The 15,876-nt window shown below is 48.3% G+C and overlaps 1 protein-coding gene and 1 non-coding gene across 4 annotated transcripts in view; one reads left to right on the top strand and one right to left on the bottom strand.

Moving 5' to 3' along the window:
- Positions 1 to 5,642, top strand: part of TBC1D31 (TBC1 domain family member 31) — a 64,924-nt gene extending 59,282 nt beyond the window's left edge. For 2 of the 3 annotated variants that reach the window (XM_046642385.1, XM_046642387.1), the window contains 2 exons: positions 3,472 to 3,567; positions 5,304 to 5,642. In XM_046642385.1, coding sequence (XP_046498341.1) covers positions 3,472 to 3,567; positions 5,304 to 5,437 — 230 coding nt within the window. In that variant the 3' untranslated portion in view covers positions 5,438 to 5,642. The remainder of the gene's footprint in view (positions 1 to 3,471; positions 3,568 to 5,303) is intronic. The other variant, XM_046642386.1, reaches the window with a different exon arrangement.
- Positions 5,643 to 10,445: 4,803 nt separating this feature from the next.
- TRNAM-CAU (transfer RNA methionine (anticodon CAU)) lies at positions 10,446 to 10,518 on the bottom strand. Its single transcript has one exon. It is a non-coding gene; the product is annotated as a tRNA-Met (tRNA).
- Between the last annotated feature and the right edge of the window lie 5,358 nt (positions 10,519 to 15,876).

Genomic DNA, 15,876 nt, shown 5'->3' with positions numbered 1-15,876 from the left:
TGAATGGCCCTTGCTGCTCCTAAAATCCGAGGTCCAAAAACTTAAATTGTAGCTGAATAGCTATGTCTTATAAAGTAATATTAGTCCAGATTTTTAACTGAGCAAAGGATTTGAATAGACAGTTCTGCAGAGAAGATATACACATGGCCAATACACACATAAAAAGATGTTCAACTTCATTAGTCATTAAGGAAATACAAATCAAAACCAAATGACAAAACAATTAAAAAATTTTTTTAAAACACAGTGAGATACCACTTCATACCCGCTAGTGGACTATAATCAAACAGGAGCAAGTGTTGGTGAGGATCAGAGAAACTGGATCCGTGCCAGTGGGAGTGTAAAATGGTGCAGCCACTTTGGGAAACAGTTTGGCAGTTCCTCCAAGGGGTAAACATAGAGTGACTACATGACCCAGCAGTTCCCCTCCAAGGTATATACGCAGGAGATTCAAAAATATGTCCTCACAAAAACTGGTGATGACGTTCATAGTACCATTATTCGTAATAGCCAAAAAGTAGAAACAAGCCAAGTATCTATCAAATGAGTGGATCAGCGAAATATGGCCGATCTGTACAGTGGAATCTTATTTAGTAACAAAAAGGAATTAAGTACCGATTCATACTACAAAATGCATGAACCTTAAAAACCTTTTGCTAAGATAAAGAAGCTAGACAGAAAAGGCAACGCGTCATACGATTCCTTTCATATGAAATGTCCAGAATAGGCAAATCTGTAGAGTCAGAAAGTAGATTAGTGGTTGCTGGGGGTTTGGTGGGTGACTGCTAATGAGTATGGCGTTTCTTTTTGGGGTGATGAAAATGTTCTAGAATTAGTGGTGATGTGGCACAACTCTGAATATACCACAAACACTGACTCGTACACTTCAAAAGAGTGAATTTTATGGAATGTGACTTGTATCTCAATGAAAATGTTATTTAAAAAAAAAAATACATTAGTAAATGTTGTGGCACCATTGCCCCAGGTTTTTAAACTACTGGGCCTTGAAGAAAGGGGAGGGCTTAGAGCAGTGGGGAGGACGTGTCAGAGGGAGAATTTCACGGTAGGTGCAGCAGCCGAAAGTGGATGACAGGAGTCCTGGGCCCAAGTCCCACCTTTATGGCAGATGAACACAAGAGCTTAAATCAACTTAGCGAGTCACTAAGCTGTGCTCTCTGGTTAGTTTATTTAACTACTTGCCTTCATTCATTTGAATTTATTCAGAAATACGTACTGGTCTTCAGTTTTCTCATTTGTAAAATGAGAAGATTATAGACTAGGTGATCTTTAATTTTGTTACAGTTCTAACATTATATTACACTTTCTAACAATTTGTGGCTTGTGGGCCTCTCTGAGAATCTCCCCCAGAAACATGCACATAAACATATACAGAAAAATTTTCCCGTATAATTTCTGTGGATTCACCAACCAAGAGCCTCCACGAACTTTGCTTGTGTGTGATAGAACTTGAAGGTAATTGATCAACAGCAGGCAGCTGCCTGTCGTGGTGATAGAGGTTAGGGCAACTGGAGCAGAGTGACCATACAAGGATGGATATAGGTGCCATTGGAGAAGGTAGGTACAGGGACCGGAAGTGCCAGGCCCAGGAACTGGGCCCCATCCCGTGTGCCAGCCTGGCTGCAGAGCAGAAGGAACTGTGAAGAACCCTGGCATAGGGCTTGCCGCCTGGGTAAGGAAAAAGAAGGAAATTTAGTTTGTGCCCTTTTGTTCCTTTTGAATTTTATGGTTCATGTAATGCCAATTGAGTAAATAAAGACTAATTTAAAATAAGACTCACCTTTGGGGCTTTAAAATACGTACATTAAGAAAAACAAGTTGCAGTTCAAAAAGTATAGGAGAAGAACTCACTTTTTACTTATGTGTTCAAATCTGTTACAATTAGCTTTGGGGTTTTTTGTAAATTACAGATTTTTTTTAAACCTACGTGTATTCAGGACCTCACCAACGGTGATTTAATTCGGCAGATCTAGGGTGAAAGCTAGGAAGCTGGATTTTTGTTTTAAGGTTTCACAGGGGGATCTGCTCACAGTGTGTGAAATGTTGCTGTAGGCAAAAGGAACTGTTAGCTGTTTGAACAGAGGACATTCACAACATGGCCCTTTGGGAAGATGAGCTAACCAGCCGTGGCAGAATGGATTTGGGAGGACCAGTGAGAGGCAAGGACCTCTGAGGGCTTAGGTTTGGAAGGATCCAGTATCTGGTCTGTGAATCATCTCTGCACCACTGGGATAGTGGTCCTCCGGCCTGTGCCAGAATACTTACTGAACTGCAGGGCTCATTCCTTATTCCCTACTCTGCCAGTATTTCATTTAAAGGTTACTCCTTCCTCATGTAAAGTTGAATCTGGTTTTGTTTTTGTTTTGTTTTACTGGTTTTTTGTAAATTCTCTCACTAGACACTGTTCTCTGGAGCAATGCAGATTACATTTACTATCTCTGCCACATACATGGCAGCCCCTCAAATATTTGAAGATGACCCCTTTTTTTTCTTTTTGCTGAGGAAGATTGGCCCTGAGCTAACATCTTCCACCAGTCTTCCTCTTTTTGTAGTGAGTTGCCACCACAGCATGGCCACTAACAGACAAGTGGTATAGGTCCACGCCCAGGAACTGAACCCCGGCCATGAAGCCAAGTGTGCCAACTTTGACCACTAGGCCACTGGGGCTGGCCCTTGAAAATGAGTCATATTCCATTCTCCTACACCAGTTCAAATTAGTCATTTGGTAACTAGGCACATTGTCTTAATGACTTTGAGCTAAAACTATGAGTTAAAACCTTTAGCTGAAGCTCTTGAGACCAGGTAAAAGCATTTTAATAACCCATGCAACCCCAGCAGTCTGGGCCAGGCTCCTGGTGGCTTGGGCCCAAGGGATGGGAGTAGAAAGGAAGGGACGACGCTGGGATGAAAAATCAAGAAGACCTTGTGTCTTATTGGATGCAAAGCTGTAGGAGTTGGGAACCGTGGAAACACAGCTGAAGGGGGAGTAGAAATTTTGAGATGAGGCGCGTGGTTAGTTGGCCCAGTGAGGTGCTGGCACACGGCCGTGCTTCTCGCTCTCGGTTTCAGTTCGCCTTGCCTGTGGCTGGCTCTGCGCGGGGCCCTGCCTGCTTTAAAGCGGCGCTTCTCGGCAGGGGCTTGCTGGTCAGCTCACAATCTTCCAGCAGATATTTGGGATCTCTGTCCTAATGTATGTTTTTTTGGATTGTTTATTTGTTGGCTTTTTGTTTTAATTAAGGATGTTTTGAAAGTATTTTACCAAAACTTCAGCTCAGCTCTTAATTCTCACTGACTGCATTTGCCTTCCTTTTGAGTGGTGACAGTTTCTTCTCAGAACAGAAAAGTAAGAGGCTTTTGATCCTTGGCCATTTTAATGACTAGGGAGCACTTGGAATTAATAAAGGCTTTCTACCCACTCTCAGACATCCTGTTTGTTCCTCACTTTTATAACAGTAGTGCCCAGATGCCAAAATGAGCAGGTCGCCTCAAGCTGTTTTCCTGCAACCTCCCAATCAAGTGACATTTCTGAGATGGATTCCTCAACACGGAGTAAGTTGATAAGCAAGAAAGATTCCTTCTATCTTTTAAAAGTTAGCAATATTTAAGCAAAACTGTGGCTTAAATTGTATTTATGTCACACTGAGGCCATTTTCCCAAGGCATTGATAATGAAAATCCTAATATGGAGGCAGCAAGATTCTCAAATTTCCAGCTGGGGAAAAACTAGGCCAGATGGAACCCCAAGTAGAGAAAGTTTGCCCGACGTCGCCAGTGCTCCTCTGTTCCTTCAGCACCAGCCCTGCGGCCCGAAAACGTCGGAGGCTCCAGCAGAAGCCTGTAACTAAGTAAATTAATGATGCTCATAACTACTTTTTACATTCTTGTGAAAAGAAAACCTCAGCATTATTTTTCAAAGCTACTACTAATACTTGAATTTTCCTGACTCTGTTCTGGGCTGGGCTCCGTTGAAAACTGGTGCCTGCTATGGGCACGGATGGACCGAGCACTGGGCCAGCCGAGGCAGAACCGCTGAGGGCAGGTGGCTTCCTGCTGACGCCTGGACTTTTGGTCCTTTGACTTGGTTTCCCGGAGGTTTTGTTTATTTCTGGAAGGGACGAAGTGGAAACGTCTTACGGAAATGTAGTCACAGCTTTAGCCCTTACAGGAGCTAACGATTTCCCAGGAAAGTCTTGGATTTGTTTTTAAAAGGTGGGGAAGGAAAGAAGCTCTGTTAAACTTTATTTCCAACAACTTTTTCAATAAAACTGTTGTATAAATCAATCAGAATTTAACGAGGTCTTTGAGTTCTTTTAGAAAGACAAAGTTTATACGATGTCCCCTAAGACTAGTTTTATAAGAAATACACTTAATAGCAAGTCCACTGAGGTTCCAGCATTGTGTAAAATATTTTTGCTAATTCATACTTTTATACGCATCTATAAATTCTGTGTCAGAATATGAATTAAACAAAATCGTCTGTAAGTCAAATGAGAGTACAGGAGCTTCTCAACTGTCCTCTACTCTGACATGGCAGAGCCTCACTTTTTAACTAGATAATTCCAAATTTGAAAATCAAGCTGAGGACATTTGGTAAGTTTGGTTATTGGACAACAAAACAAAAAAGCATAAAAGTTGTAGTCCTTTGGGGGGAAAATAGTTTTCAGAAGTCAAAACTGTTTGAATTTGTAGAACTAAGTTTCAGAGAAGTGTATTTTTGAGTTGGTTTTTTTTTTCCCGAATTCCAGTATTTACCAGCCCCTCTAAATCAGTACGGGATGGCAGTTATGCTTGGACACACTGTAATATTTTCACTTTGATTCTGGATTCTTCTTGTGTTACTACTAAGAAAAGCATTTGATTTACTTATTTTTAATCATTGGGAAGTGGTCATGGTATACATTCTGCAGTGTTAATTTGGGCGACTTGGAATGCCTTTTCTCACTTCCATTAAGCATCATAGTAAGGAAACTTACTGTTGCAAAGAATTTAAATTCTCTCTTAAACAAGCTTTGTTCCTAATTTAAAAGACTGTCTGTATCCCCCAAAGAAAAAAAGTGCTAAATAACCAAAAGTAGGTAAGTTCCCTGATAGCATTCATGCAATTTAACAAATGTTTGGCCTGTAAATGGAACCACATAGGGCCAGTAATATGTTAGACTTTTTTTGTTTAAGAAATTTGGTTTTTAGAATATTCATTTAATTATTGATTTTTTTTACCTTTAAATGCTGTATCATTGCTACCATCAGAAAATCAAACTATTAGTAATTGTAAGTTTTGTTTCCAAGTTTCTTTAAGTCAAAGAAGAGTACAGTGGGACGGCGTGGAACGGGACCTGATGGAGAGAGTGAGAAATCTTCGCCAGAGACTCACGGCCCGGGCGCGCCACAGGTGTCAGACGCCTCACCTTTTGGCTGCGTAGGAGGCTTGTCACCCTGAGATAGTCAAAGAGAGAGAGACCTATTTTGCAATCAGTGACACTGATTTTTAGATTATTTATTGTAAATTCCTATAGAGATCAGCCTTTTGTATAGAAAAATGTGCATATAAAAATTGTGTTCTATTTAATTCTGATGCTTTTTGGCTTGTAAATGGCTTCTTGTACTTTCCACAATAAAAAAATGTTTGAAGCCACTGGCACGTGGGTTCGGTTTTCTCAGGTTGCACGGAGCAGCGTGAACCTCAGTGACTTTAGTTGATGGGGGTTCCCTTTTAGAGAGAAGCAGCGAGATAAGAGCAGGGAGCCGTCTCCACAGTGGCCGCCCAGCACTGAGAGGACCGCAGCAGCTCCAGGGCGCCCCAGCGGGGAGCGGCTGGAGTCCCAGCCCTGCGCGCCCAGCAGCGGGATCTCCTCTTTGCCAGTGATCCCATCGGCATCTCTGCCTCCACGTCTCCAGCCTCTCGTACCCTCTGCCTGCTGCTCCCGACAGCACTGACCACTGTCCCCTCTTAGCTCCACGACAGGGCTGCTCATGACTTCCTCATCTTGGGCAAATCACTTCTCAGCGCATTTTTAGAAGGATGGTAGAAATAGCTCGTGGACTTGATGTGAGGGTTGAAGAAGATAATGTACGTAAAGCCCCGGGTACCATGCCGGCTGGTAAGTGTGCAGTCCATGGTTGTAATTCTGTTTTCTGGGGTCACAGAGCATAATTGTACGGTAGGCCAGACAATTTCAGTCAGCAGAGCGCTTTCTGTTGTGCAAGAGGCCAAGTCCTAAAATAAGGTCCCGGCACTGTGCGAGGCGCCGTTGCCCGAGAGCGCTCCCCTCAGCCTGCTTTTCTGTTTGTTTGCAGGCAGTTACAGCAGGCTTCGTGGGCCAGGTGGGTGCGTTTGGCAACAGGAAGTCACTGGATATATACAATACGTAGGGTATGATGGGAACTTGGGTGACCGAGAAATTGCTTGTGCACCCAAAAGCATTCAAGTTCTAAAATATTGTGATTCTGCCCGCCGGAATCAGCTGTACATTGCCAGTTTTTGACCTCTGCTTCAGGTCTTCTTTCACTAGAATTTATACCTGCTCAGAGTGGTTTTGCAGCTTCACACACACACACACACCCTGCTTTTATAGTATTACAGTATTTCATTTGTAAAAAGTTTCTATTCGCGGCCGGCCTGGTGGCGCAGTGGTTAAGTTCGCACATTCTGCTTCTCGGCGGCCCGGGGTTCACCAGTTCAGATCCCAGGTGCGGACATGGCACCACTTGGCACGCCATGCTGTGGTAGGTGTTCCATATAGAAAGTAGAGGAAGATGGGCACGGATGTGAGCTCAGGGCCAGTCTTCCTCAGAAAAAAAGAGGAGGATTGGCAGTAGTTAGGTCAGGGCTAATCTTCCTCAAAAAAAAAAAAGTTTCTATTCATCCAGTGAAAGCGAGTTATGCATCCTCTCAACCAAATGTGGAAGTTCTTTTTATCACATTTTTTCAATTTTCTCTGAGCCTGCCAGTCTCCCAATAATGATCTTGATAAAGTCACTGCCTTGGCACATTTCACATACTTGGCTGAATCTCTTCAGTCATATGTACTTGGCTAGCATTTCAAAGGTTATCACATTTAATGAAATATATGAAATACATTTCTGATTATCTCTTCCTGCTTCGTGGCATTATATCCTCAACCTTACCCCAATTTCTTTATGATGTAAGTTCTCTAGGAATTGAATAAAGTTTGAGCTTGGCTAAAACTCTCCCCACACTGGCTACATTCGAAAAGCTTCTCTCCAGGCTCCTTTGAGTTTGTTAAAGCAGAGCCGTTCCTAAAGGCCTTTTCCTATTTGTTACGTCCTTGCGGTTTCTCTCCCGTACAATGCTGGGTGAACGTGGGGCTTCAGCTAAATCCCTCTCCACAACGACACACTTAGAGAGTTCCTCCCAGTATTTATTGAGTGGTGTTGAGTGAATAAGCTGTTAACTTGGCTAAAGGCCTGTGCACAGTTATTGTATTCATTCGGGTTTTCCTCTGGTATGCACTCTCTGATGTTGAGCCGGATTTGAGCATTTGCTGAAGGCCCGTCCACATGTTGACCATGGTTCCATGTTGACCGTTACAGAGTCGTGACTACGAGGACTGCCAAAGGCTTAATAGCATGGGAGCATTAAGCACAGATTCTGGACATACTGTTTAATCTCTTACCAGTCTGGGTCCTACGGAGGGACAAACCACATGATATTTCAACGGGAAAAGTTTAATATAAAGAGTTACTCAACTATGATTGGGGAGTAACTATAAAGATGTAGAGAGAATTCAAGGGTGCCTAGGACTGAGGGAGAGCACCCAGGAGGGACAGAGCGGGAAGGGAGGCCCCTCCCTCCCCAGGCTCAGGTGCAGCCCTCGTAGGGGGAGGTGCGGTTGCAGAGTGCTGCATAAGGGAGAGGTTGCTGGGTGCCCAGGCAGCAGGAAGGAAGACTGGGGTGCAGGCAATTCGAGGCTCCTGGGTGACAGCATACAGAGACTCTGCATCAGGACCTCGAGTGATGTCAGCGTGGCGTGTGGCCTGGTCTGTGCACTGTCCAGCACGGTCCATGTCGAGAGGGCCATGGGAAACCCCTCTCTGCAGCACAAGCAAACCAAGGCTGGAGGCAGGTGCTCAGAGCGAGTCAGGGCGCCGCTGCTGGCGCTGTCCCCGTTGGGAGGACTGCAGCAAAGTGGTCATCGGGCTGGGGCTGTGGAGTCACTAAGAGATTGTGCACTCTGGGCACGTGGCCGGGGCAGAGCACCACTGAAGGTCCTCACACACACACACTGCTGACGGACCGTGAAGCACGAGCAAGGATAAGCGCCACAGCACATTGCAGCTAGGAAGAGCAGCCCATTCCTGCTGCCGCGTCCTCCAGCGCCCTCTACTGACAGCTCCAGCTCGTGCACACTGTAAGGAGAAACGCCCGAGTCCAGTCCCTTACCGCAGAGCGGGCGCTAAGAGGGCGTTTGGAGCCGAGAGGCAGGAAGTTGATAACTGGCACACTCGTGCACTTGGAAGTGGCTCTAGGTTTACTTGGTTGGTTGACAGAAATGCACACTCATTGTTGGCCCTCTGTTTAATGAGATGAAGATGCTAGAATTTCCCCGGCATGAGGTAGATGAAAGTATCCGAAGGCTTAGGAAGGTAGGAATGTGGGAGTGGATTTATGACATATGAACTTCTCGCTCACCTCCCAACCACATGCTCAGCCTGAAAGGCGCTCCGTTTGTTAAGGCACTGAGTGAAAGGAGTGTCTGCAGACTTGAACAGCTCCGTGGTGGCTCGCCTCTGTTGGTGATGTGTGAAGGTGTGAGGCCACCCTGGATATGCTCCTGACTTCACTGGGCATGATGGGATTCCATAGCAGCAGAGGCCAAGTGACAACATTAACTACCAAAGACAACCACTCACAGTAAAGGGCAGCAGAGCAGTATTAGTAAGGGATCTGGGGCTACTGGTAGTTAATTATGTCCCTGAGAATAAAGTAGATAGGTAGCCTCCTAAAATGCTGCTTGATAGACGTAAGCAGAAAAAGTTCAGATCTGGGGGCCAAAAACCTGATTTGAGCCACCACGATGGAAAGTCATGCCTGTCACTCATTTTCCAGATCTCAACTAGTTTCCAGATCCAAAGCCTCTTCCCTGAAGGGGAGGCCAGGTCCGCTGGAGCAAGGATCCTGCAGCAGTGAGGGCCACGTGTATATACCATAAATAATCTCCCAGCCTTCTCCAAAGGCACCTGTGGCCATTGACTCGAATGACTGTGTAAGAGGGAAAAGAACACACCCAGACCTTTCAGGGATTACTAGACATTGGCTCCAAATCTGACACCAAAGTCAGGGCGAATGGTGGTCAGGTGATGCAGGAGTCTTGGGCCAAGTCTGAGTTACGGCGGACGAAGTTGGACCATGAAGCAACTGTGGCTAGTTTCCGAGTACCTGAGTGTCTAATAAACATACTGACAAATGGCAGAAGCTCCACACTGGCACTATGACCCATCGAGTAACAGCCTTTCGGGTAGAAAAAGCCAAGTGAAAGCTCTGGAAGGTCCCCCTTACCAGGAGAGTAAGCCCAAGGATTACCGGCTCCCTGATGGGGAACTGCGGAGATCAGTGCCGCCGTCAAAACCGGGAGGATGAAGGGGCGGCTACAGCTATCACAGCCCGATCTAGTTTGCCATCTGCCCTGTGCGCAATGCCTGAATGGTCAGGAACAATCGACGATGACTCGACCGCGGCAACCGTCTCAGAAGCAGGATGAGCGCAGGCCCCGCCAGGTCGTGCCCCACAGCTGCCCGCGGGACCTCCCTAAGACCCCCTGCCCAGACCCCATCGAGTCCCGCCGCTTCCGGCTCCACAGCCCACCCTCCTCCCCACGGCGTCCACCGCCCCCGCGCTGGCCGGCCTCCCACCCCGTGCAGCCCGCCCCCGACGGCCCCCAGCCCCACCCTCCCGCGGGGTCAGGCGGCGAGACCCAGCCCCTCCCCGAGGCCCCGCGTTCCCGTTACTCCCCTCGATCCTGCAGCGCTCCCCCGGACGGTGAGCGCCGGGGCTCGGGCCCCACTGCGGGCCGTGCGTGCCCCCCGCGACGGCCGGCGCTCGACGGCAAGGGCGGCACCCGTGGTGGAGGGACGGGGCCGCAGGCGTGCTCTTCCTGGGCACCCCCGCCGCGGCGCCCAGGGCGCGCTTCCTCCTTGGAGGCGTCTCCCGCACGTGTCCCCCTTGTCGTCGTGCACCGCCTGCAGTCAAGTCCTCCGACCTCAGCCCAGCCCCCGAGAGCAGGCCCGGCGGCGGGGTAGAGTCGGCAGAGGTGGGTCAGTGCCCGGGTCCTGGCCCTGCCGGGACAGAGGCCGACACACCGGTGACCCCAGCCCCGGAGAGCGCGGACACTCGGGGTCGCCCGGTCGACAGACGAGCAAGTAAAACCCGTCCTTCTTGCGAGCTAAGGCTCAGAGCGAACAAAAGTATTGTGCCCCGTGTGAGGATCGAACTCACGACCTTCAGATTATGAGACTGACGCGCTGCCTACTGCGCTAACGAGGCACCTAGGAGCTGCTTCCGGCCGTAGGGTGATGAGGCTAGCGCAGCGGCCTGTGCGCATGCTCAGAAAACGGTGGCTGTTTTAATTTTCTTTTCCCTGGTCCCCAGCCCGGGACACTCGGAGTTCCAGGCCTCCGCGCCCGCACCCGAGGGCGCCCTCTCCGAAACGGCCACTTGCTCTCCGTTCCTCCTTCGCTTGCCTGTGTGTCAATCAACACACACTGCCGCTTGCTTGACAGCGCTGTGCTGGGTAGTAGGACACGGGGTATTGGGATTCTTCCTGTGGTTGTAAACTCTTATTTCTGTATAGCGCTTACAGCGTTTGCACCTTTGTGATCTCGTGCAACACTTACTGGGCACCTACTGTGTTCGCCGCCCTGTGCTGGATGCTGCTTCCACAGGGACACTCCCGGCCTCAAAGGGTTGGAGTGGGCGCGCAGATCACGATGTGAAAACGCACATGCACATCTTCCGGCCCCACCGCAGAACCGGGGTCCTCCCGGCGCCGCGGGCTGAGGCCAGCCAATGAGAGGCACGCGGAAGGGCTGCAAGTCTGAAGCGCTCAGAAGATGAGACGATATGATGGACCGACGGACTCAAGGACAGAGAGGCCGAGAGATTCGGGGGCCTGTGAGAGTAAGATGTTAATGTGGGTACACGGATATTTTCACTGTACGATTCTTTCCTCGTTACTGTTTATCTGAAATTTTTAATTATGAAGTGCTGGGGCAGGAATTTTTTTAAATCATCCAGAATTGGGGACATGCGGTCGGATGTTAAGGAGGCAAATGGCAGTATGAGTGTAAGGAGGTGGAGAAAATAATATTATCTTAGGAGCAGGCACCAGAATTCCTGGGGTGGGGAGAGAACACTGGAGGGGGTGGATCTTGCTGCATTTGGAGAGAGCCCCCTGGAGTGGGAGGTCGGCGGGGCCCCAGATGGGGAAGTACTGTGAGCTCCAGGGCGGGTGAGACCCCGCAGGTAGCTGAGATGAGGTGGGCTCCTTAGGGCATCCTCGTGGCTCCGTGGGAGGAGACATTTCCGCCCAAAGGGGAATTAATCCGTAGGAGAATTATTTCCACTCTATCCTGGGGGAGATTTCCCACCCCCACGGTCCCCAGTGGGAACCCCACAACCTCTCAGTCCTGGGGGAAGCTCTCCCACCCACTTTCGCTGGCAGGAACCCCACTCAGGGGCAGTGTTCTGAGGGTAAGGTCGCTGGGGCCCCAGGACCGCCCCCCAAGTGCGGGAGGGCAGAGGCAGGGGCAGAGGAACACAGAGGGAAGCCCCTCAACATTTGGGATGGGAATGCAGGGACCCCTAAGGACTGCAGACTTGGGGTGTCACAGCAGTTTCGCCCAGATCTCCAGGCCGAAGGAGCACTGATTAACGTGTGGATTACACCCCAACAGCCCTGCCTACGCCAATTACAAACTAACCCGCTCAGGGGTCCAGCAGTCCTATGACTGGGAAGATGTCCAACAGACAGACTCACCCAAGGCCATGGTTGTCCCTGAAGTCTTGTTAGAATTGCAAAAAAATTGCACACCTGAAACTCATAGAAAGTTATATGTCAATTACATCTCAATACAAAAATACAATAAGATTAGGGAAAAAATTGCAAAAAATTGGAAACAGCCCAGTGTCTATGAACAGGGCAGTGGCCACAGGAATGACAGTCTGTCCGGGCTGTAAACAAGAACACAGAAGGCTCTGTGTCTGATGCAAACAAGGGAAGAAAGCAAGAGCAGGACCGCGTGTGGGGTGTGCTACCATTTCTGTTAAAGGGGGGCAGGGCAGGTATATTCATATTTGTTAGTAGTTGCTCACTAAACCTTAGAAAGTATGCGTACACAAAAAACTAAGACCCATGATTAATACGTGCAGAGGAGTGAAAACTGTATGATTGTGGGCAGGGGTGGGATGAAGACTTTTTAAAAAATAAACTTTATTATTTTAACAGTCTTAGATTTACAGAGAATTTGCAAAGATGGTAGAGTTCCCAGAATGCCCGCCCCCAGTTTCCTGTTATTAACATCCTAGGTTAGTGTGGTACCTTTGTTACATGAAGGAAACAGTGTTGACAGGATATTGACTGAACTCCATCTTGATTCAGATTCCCTTAGTTTCCCCCTTTTTCTGTTCAAGGTTCCCTTCAGGATCCCACATTACTTTTCACGATCACGTGTCCTTAAGCCCTTCTTGGCTGGGACACTTCCTCAGGCTTTCCTTGATCTTTGATGGCCTTGACCGTTTTTCAGGAAGACTGGTCAGCCGTTTTGTAGAATGTCCCTCAGTCTCGGTATTTGTCTGATGTTTTTCTAGGATGAAGACCTTTGAATACTTGAAAAAAAACCCTAAGCTGTGTTAATCTAGTACCTATTTAAAATTTAAATATATTAATTTAGAAGACAAACTGCAGAAACTAAGAAGAAGAAATGGGGGAGGGGAGGAGGGGAAGGGACAGGAGGAAGGAAAAGAGGAGGAGAGGGAGGAGGGGAAGGTGAAGAGGAGGAGGAGGAGCGGGGAGAGGAGGAGGGCGAGAAGGAGGGAGAGGCTCCCGTGTCACATGTCCTGCCCGGGGCTCCCACGATTTCCCGGCTCCCAGGCCTGTTGCCGGGCGGCCGCGAGGGGGCGCCTTGCCGAGGGTCCCCGCCATCACCCAGCGGGCTCCCGGCGCCGGAAGGCAGGAGAAGGGAGGCGGGGGTGTCCGTTTGGTTCTAGAGTTGCTATGGGCCTGAAGCCCTGAGATGGGGGAGGGAGTGGGGCGTGGGGGGAGGGGCAGGAGGGGAAGAGGGTACGCGGCGTGGGGCTGGGGGGCCGCCACTCGGCCAGGCTCGGACACACTGACTGCGCCCCGACCGCGTGCGGGGTACCAGGCTGGGCACACGCAGGGGTGACCACCATCGTCATCCAGCCGGTATATGGAGGGTAGACAACCAGAGCTGGGGGTGGCGGGGGTGGGGGGGGGCGGTATTCCGCTAAATAAAATGTCTCCATTTCTTAAATGCGTGTGCCACCGATTTTCAACACACTTTTCTGAGCGTGTCGGTACAATGAAACACACACACGTGCTTCCTTACTGCCTCGAGAGAGCTCGTGCTCCTGCAGGATCTGGCAGGTGCCCGGTCCCCACTTGGCACCTCGTAGGTGCTGTGGAGGGAACCGCCGGCTGGTTGCGCCCTGATGGAGTCCAGAGTAAAGGGTGGTCAGTGTTACATGCCCACCGAGGTCGCAGGCGCAGAGTCTCCTGCAGGCGGTGATCCCCAGGCCTGGCTAGTGGTGAATGACCGATGGCCGTGGACTTGCCGGGCGGGGCTGGGTGACAGGGCCTCAGGTTGTGCCTGCGCTGGGCTCCCGGAATAAGCCCTTCCCACCTCCTGGTCTTTGCCCGAGCTGTTCTCTCGGCTTGACATGCCCCTTGACATCAGGCCCCTCTTCTGTGACGGAGATCTCTTCCTCGCCCTTCTTCAGCCAGGTCAAGGTCACCTGCTCTGCGAAAACCTGATCTCCATTTCCTTCTTCGTCGGCTTCTCCTCCAGCCCCCGCCCACCCCACCTCATCCTGGCTATACGCTTTCCCTGTGGCGGCTCCTTGACTCCAACAACAACCTAAAGGGGTCCGTGTAACTATTGCCCTACATTTACCGATGCGCAAACTCCAAAGAGATTAGGCGACCAGCCGAGGTCGAACGGCTGTTGGCAGCGGAGGCAGGATTCCATCCTGAGTCAGATGGCAACGCAGGCCTCTCAACCATCGATTCCCCCGCCCCCAGCAGCAGTTTCCAAAAGTGTTTCGTCATGGGCACCCCCTGAAATAATTTTGGAAAAAGTCTGTACACCTCCTGGCATAATGTTAAATTGATATCTAAACTTTATCATTCTAAGTTCAAACAGTTACACACTATGTCATTTCCAGCAGATTGTATATGCTGATATTTTAACAACAAAACTGCACATATGATTTTTTTTTTCATGTGGGCCGCGAGCACAGCATGGCTGCCCCTAGAGGTGTAGGTTCACACCAGGAGCCGAACCCAGGCCCTGGAAGTGAGGTACGCTGAACTTAACCACTAGGCCACTGGGGCTGGCCCTTTAAATTTTTTTTTTTTTAGTTTATAATAGTTTACAGCATTGTGAAATTTCACTTGTACATTATTTCTTCTCTGTCACCACCTAAGTGCACCCTTTCACCCCCTGTGCCCACCCCCCCACCCCCCTTGCCCTGGTAACCATTGAACTGTTTTCTTTGTCCACGTGTTTGCTTATATTCCACATGTGAGTGAAATCATCTGGTCTTTGTCCTTCTCAGACTGGCTTATTTCGCTTGGCATTGTTCCCTCCGGGTCCATCCATGTTGTTGCAAATGGGATGCATTTGTCCTTTTTATGGCTGAGTAGTATTCCATTGTATATATACAGACCACATCTTCTTTATCCAATCATCAGTTGATGGGCAGTTGGATAGTTTCCATGTCTTGGCTGTTGTGAATAGTGCTGCGATAAACATAGGGGTGCATATGTTACTTTGGATTGTTGATTTCAAGTTGTTTGGGTAGATACCCAGTAGTGGGATAGCTGGGTCATACAGTAGTTCTATTTTCAGTTTTTTGAGGAATCTCCATACTGTTTTCCATAGTTGGCTGCACCAGTTTGCATTCCCACCAGCAGTGTGTGAGGGTTCCCTTTTCTCCACACCGTCTCCAACATTTGTTATTTTTAGTCTTAGTGATGATAGCCAATTTAACAGGTGTAAAACGGTATCTTAGTGTAGTTTTGCTTTGCATTTCCCTGATGGTTAGTGATGTTGAACATTTTTTCATGTGTTTATTGGCCATCTGTATACCTTCTTTGGAAAAATATCTGTTCATATCCTCTGCCCATTTTTTGAACAGACTGTTGTTTTATTATTCAGTTGTGTGAGCTCCTTATATATTATGGAGATTAACCCCTTATCGGATATATGTTTTGCAAATATTTTCTCCCAATTGGTGGGTTGTCTTTTTGTTTTGATCCTAGTTTCTTTTGCTTTGCAGAAGCTCTTTAGTCTGATGAAGTCCCACTTGTCTACTTTTTCTTTTCTTTCTCTTGTCTGAGAAGACGTGATATTTGAAAAGATCCTTTTAAGTTCGATGTCAAAGAGTGTACTACCTATATTATCTTCCAGGAGTTTTATGGTTTCAGGACTTACCTTCAAGTCTTTGACCCATTTTGAGTTTATTTTTGTGTATGGCGTGAGATAGTGGTCTACTTTCATTCTTTTGCATGTGGCTGTCCAGTTTTCCCAACACCGTTTATTGAAGAGACTGTCTTTTCTCCATTGTATGGTCTTGGCACCTTTGTCAAAGATTTTAGCTGTCCAT

This window comes from Equus quagga, chromosome 16 (assembly GCF_021613505.1).
Source record: "Equus quagga isolate Etosha38 chromosome 16, UCLA_HA_Equagga_1.0, whole genome shotgun sequence".
Taxonomy (NCBI): domain Eukaryota; kingdom Metazoa; phylum Chordata; class Mammalia; order Perissodactyla; family Equidae; genus Equus; species Equus quagga.
Note: the sequence above shows the minus strand (reverse complement) of the source record. Positions and strands in the feature narration are given on the sequence as shown.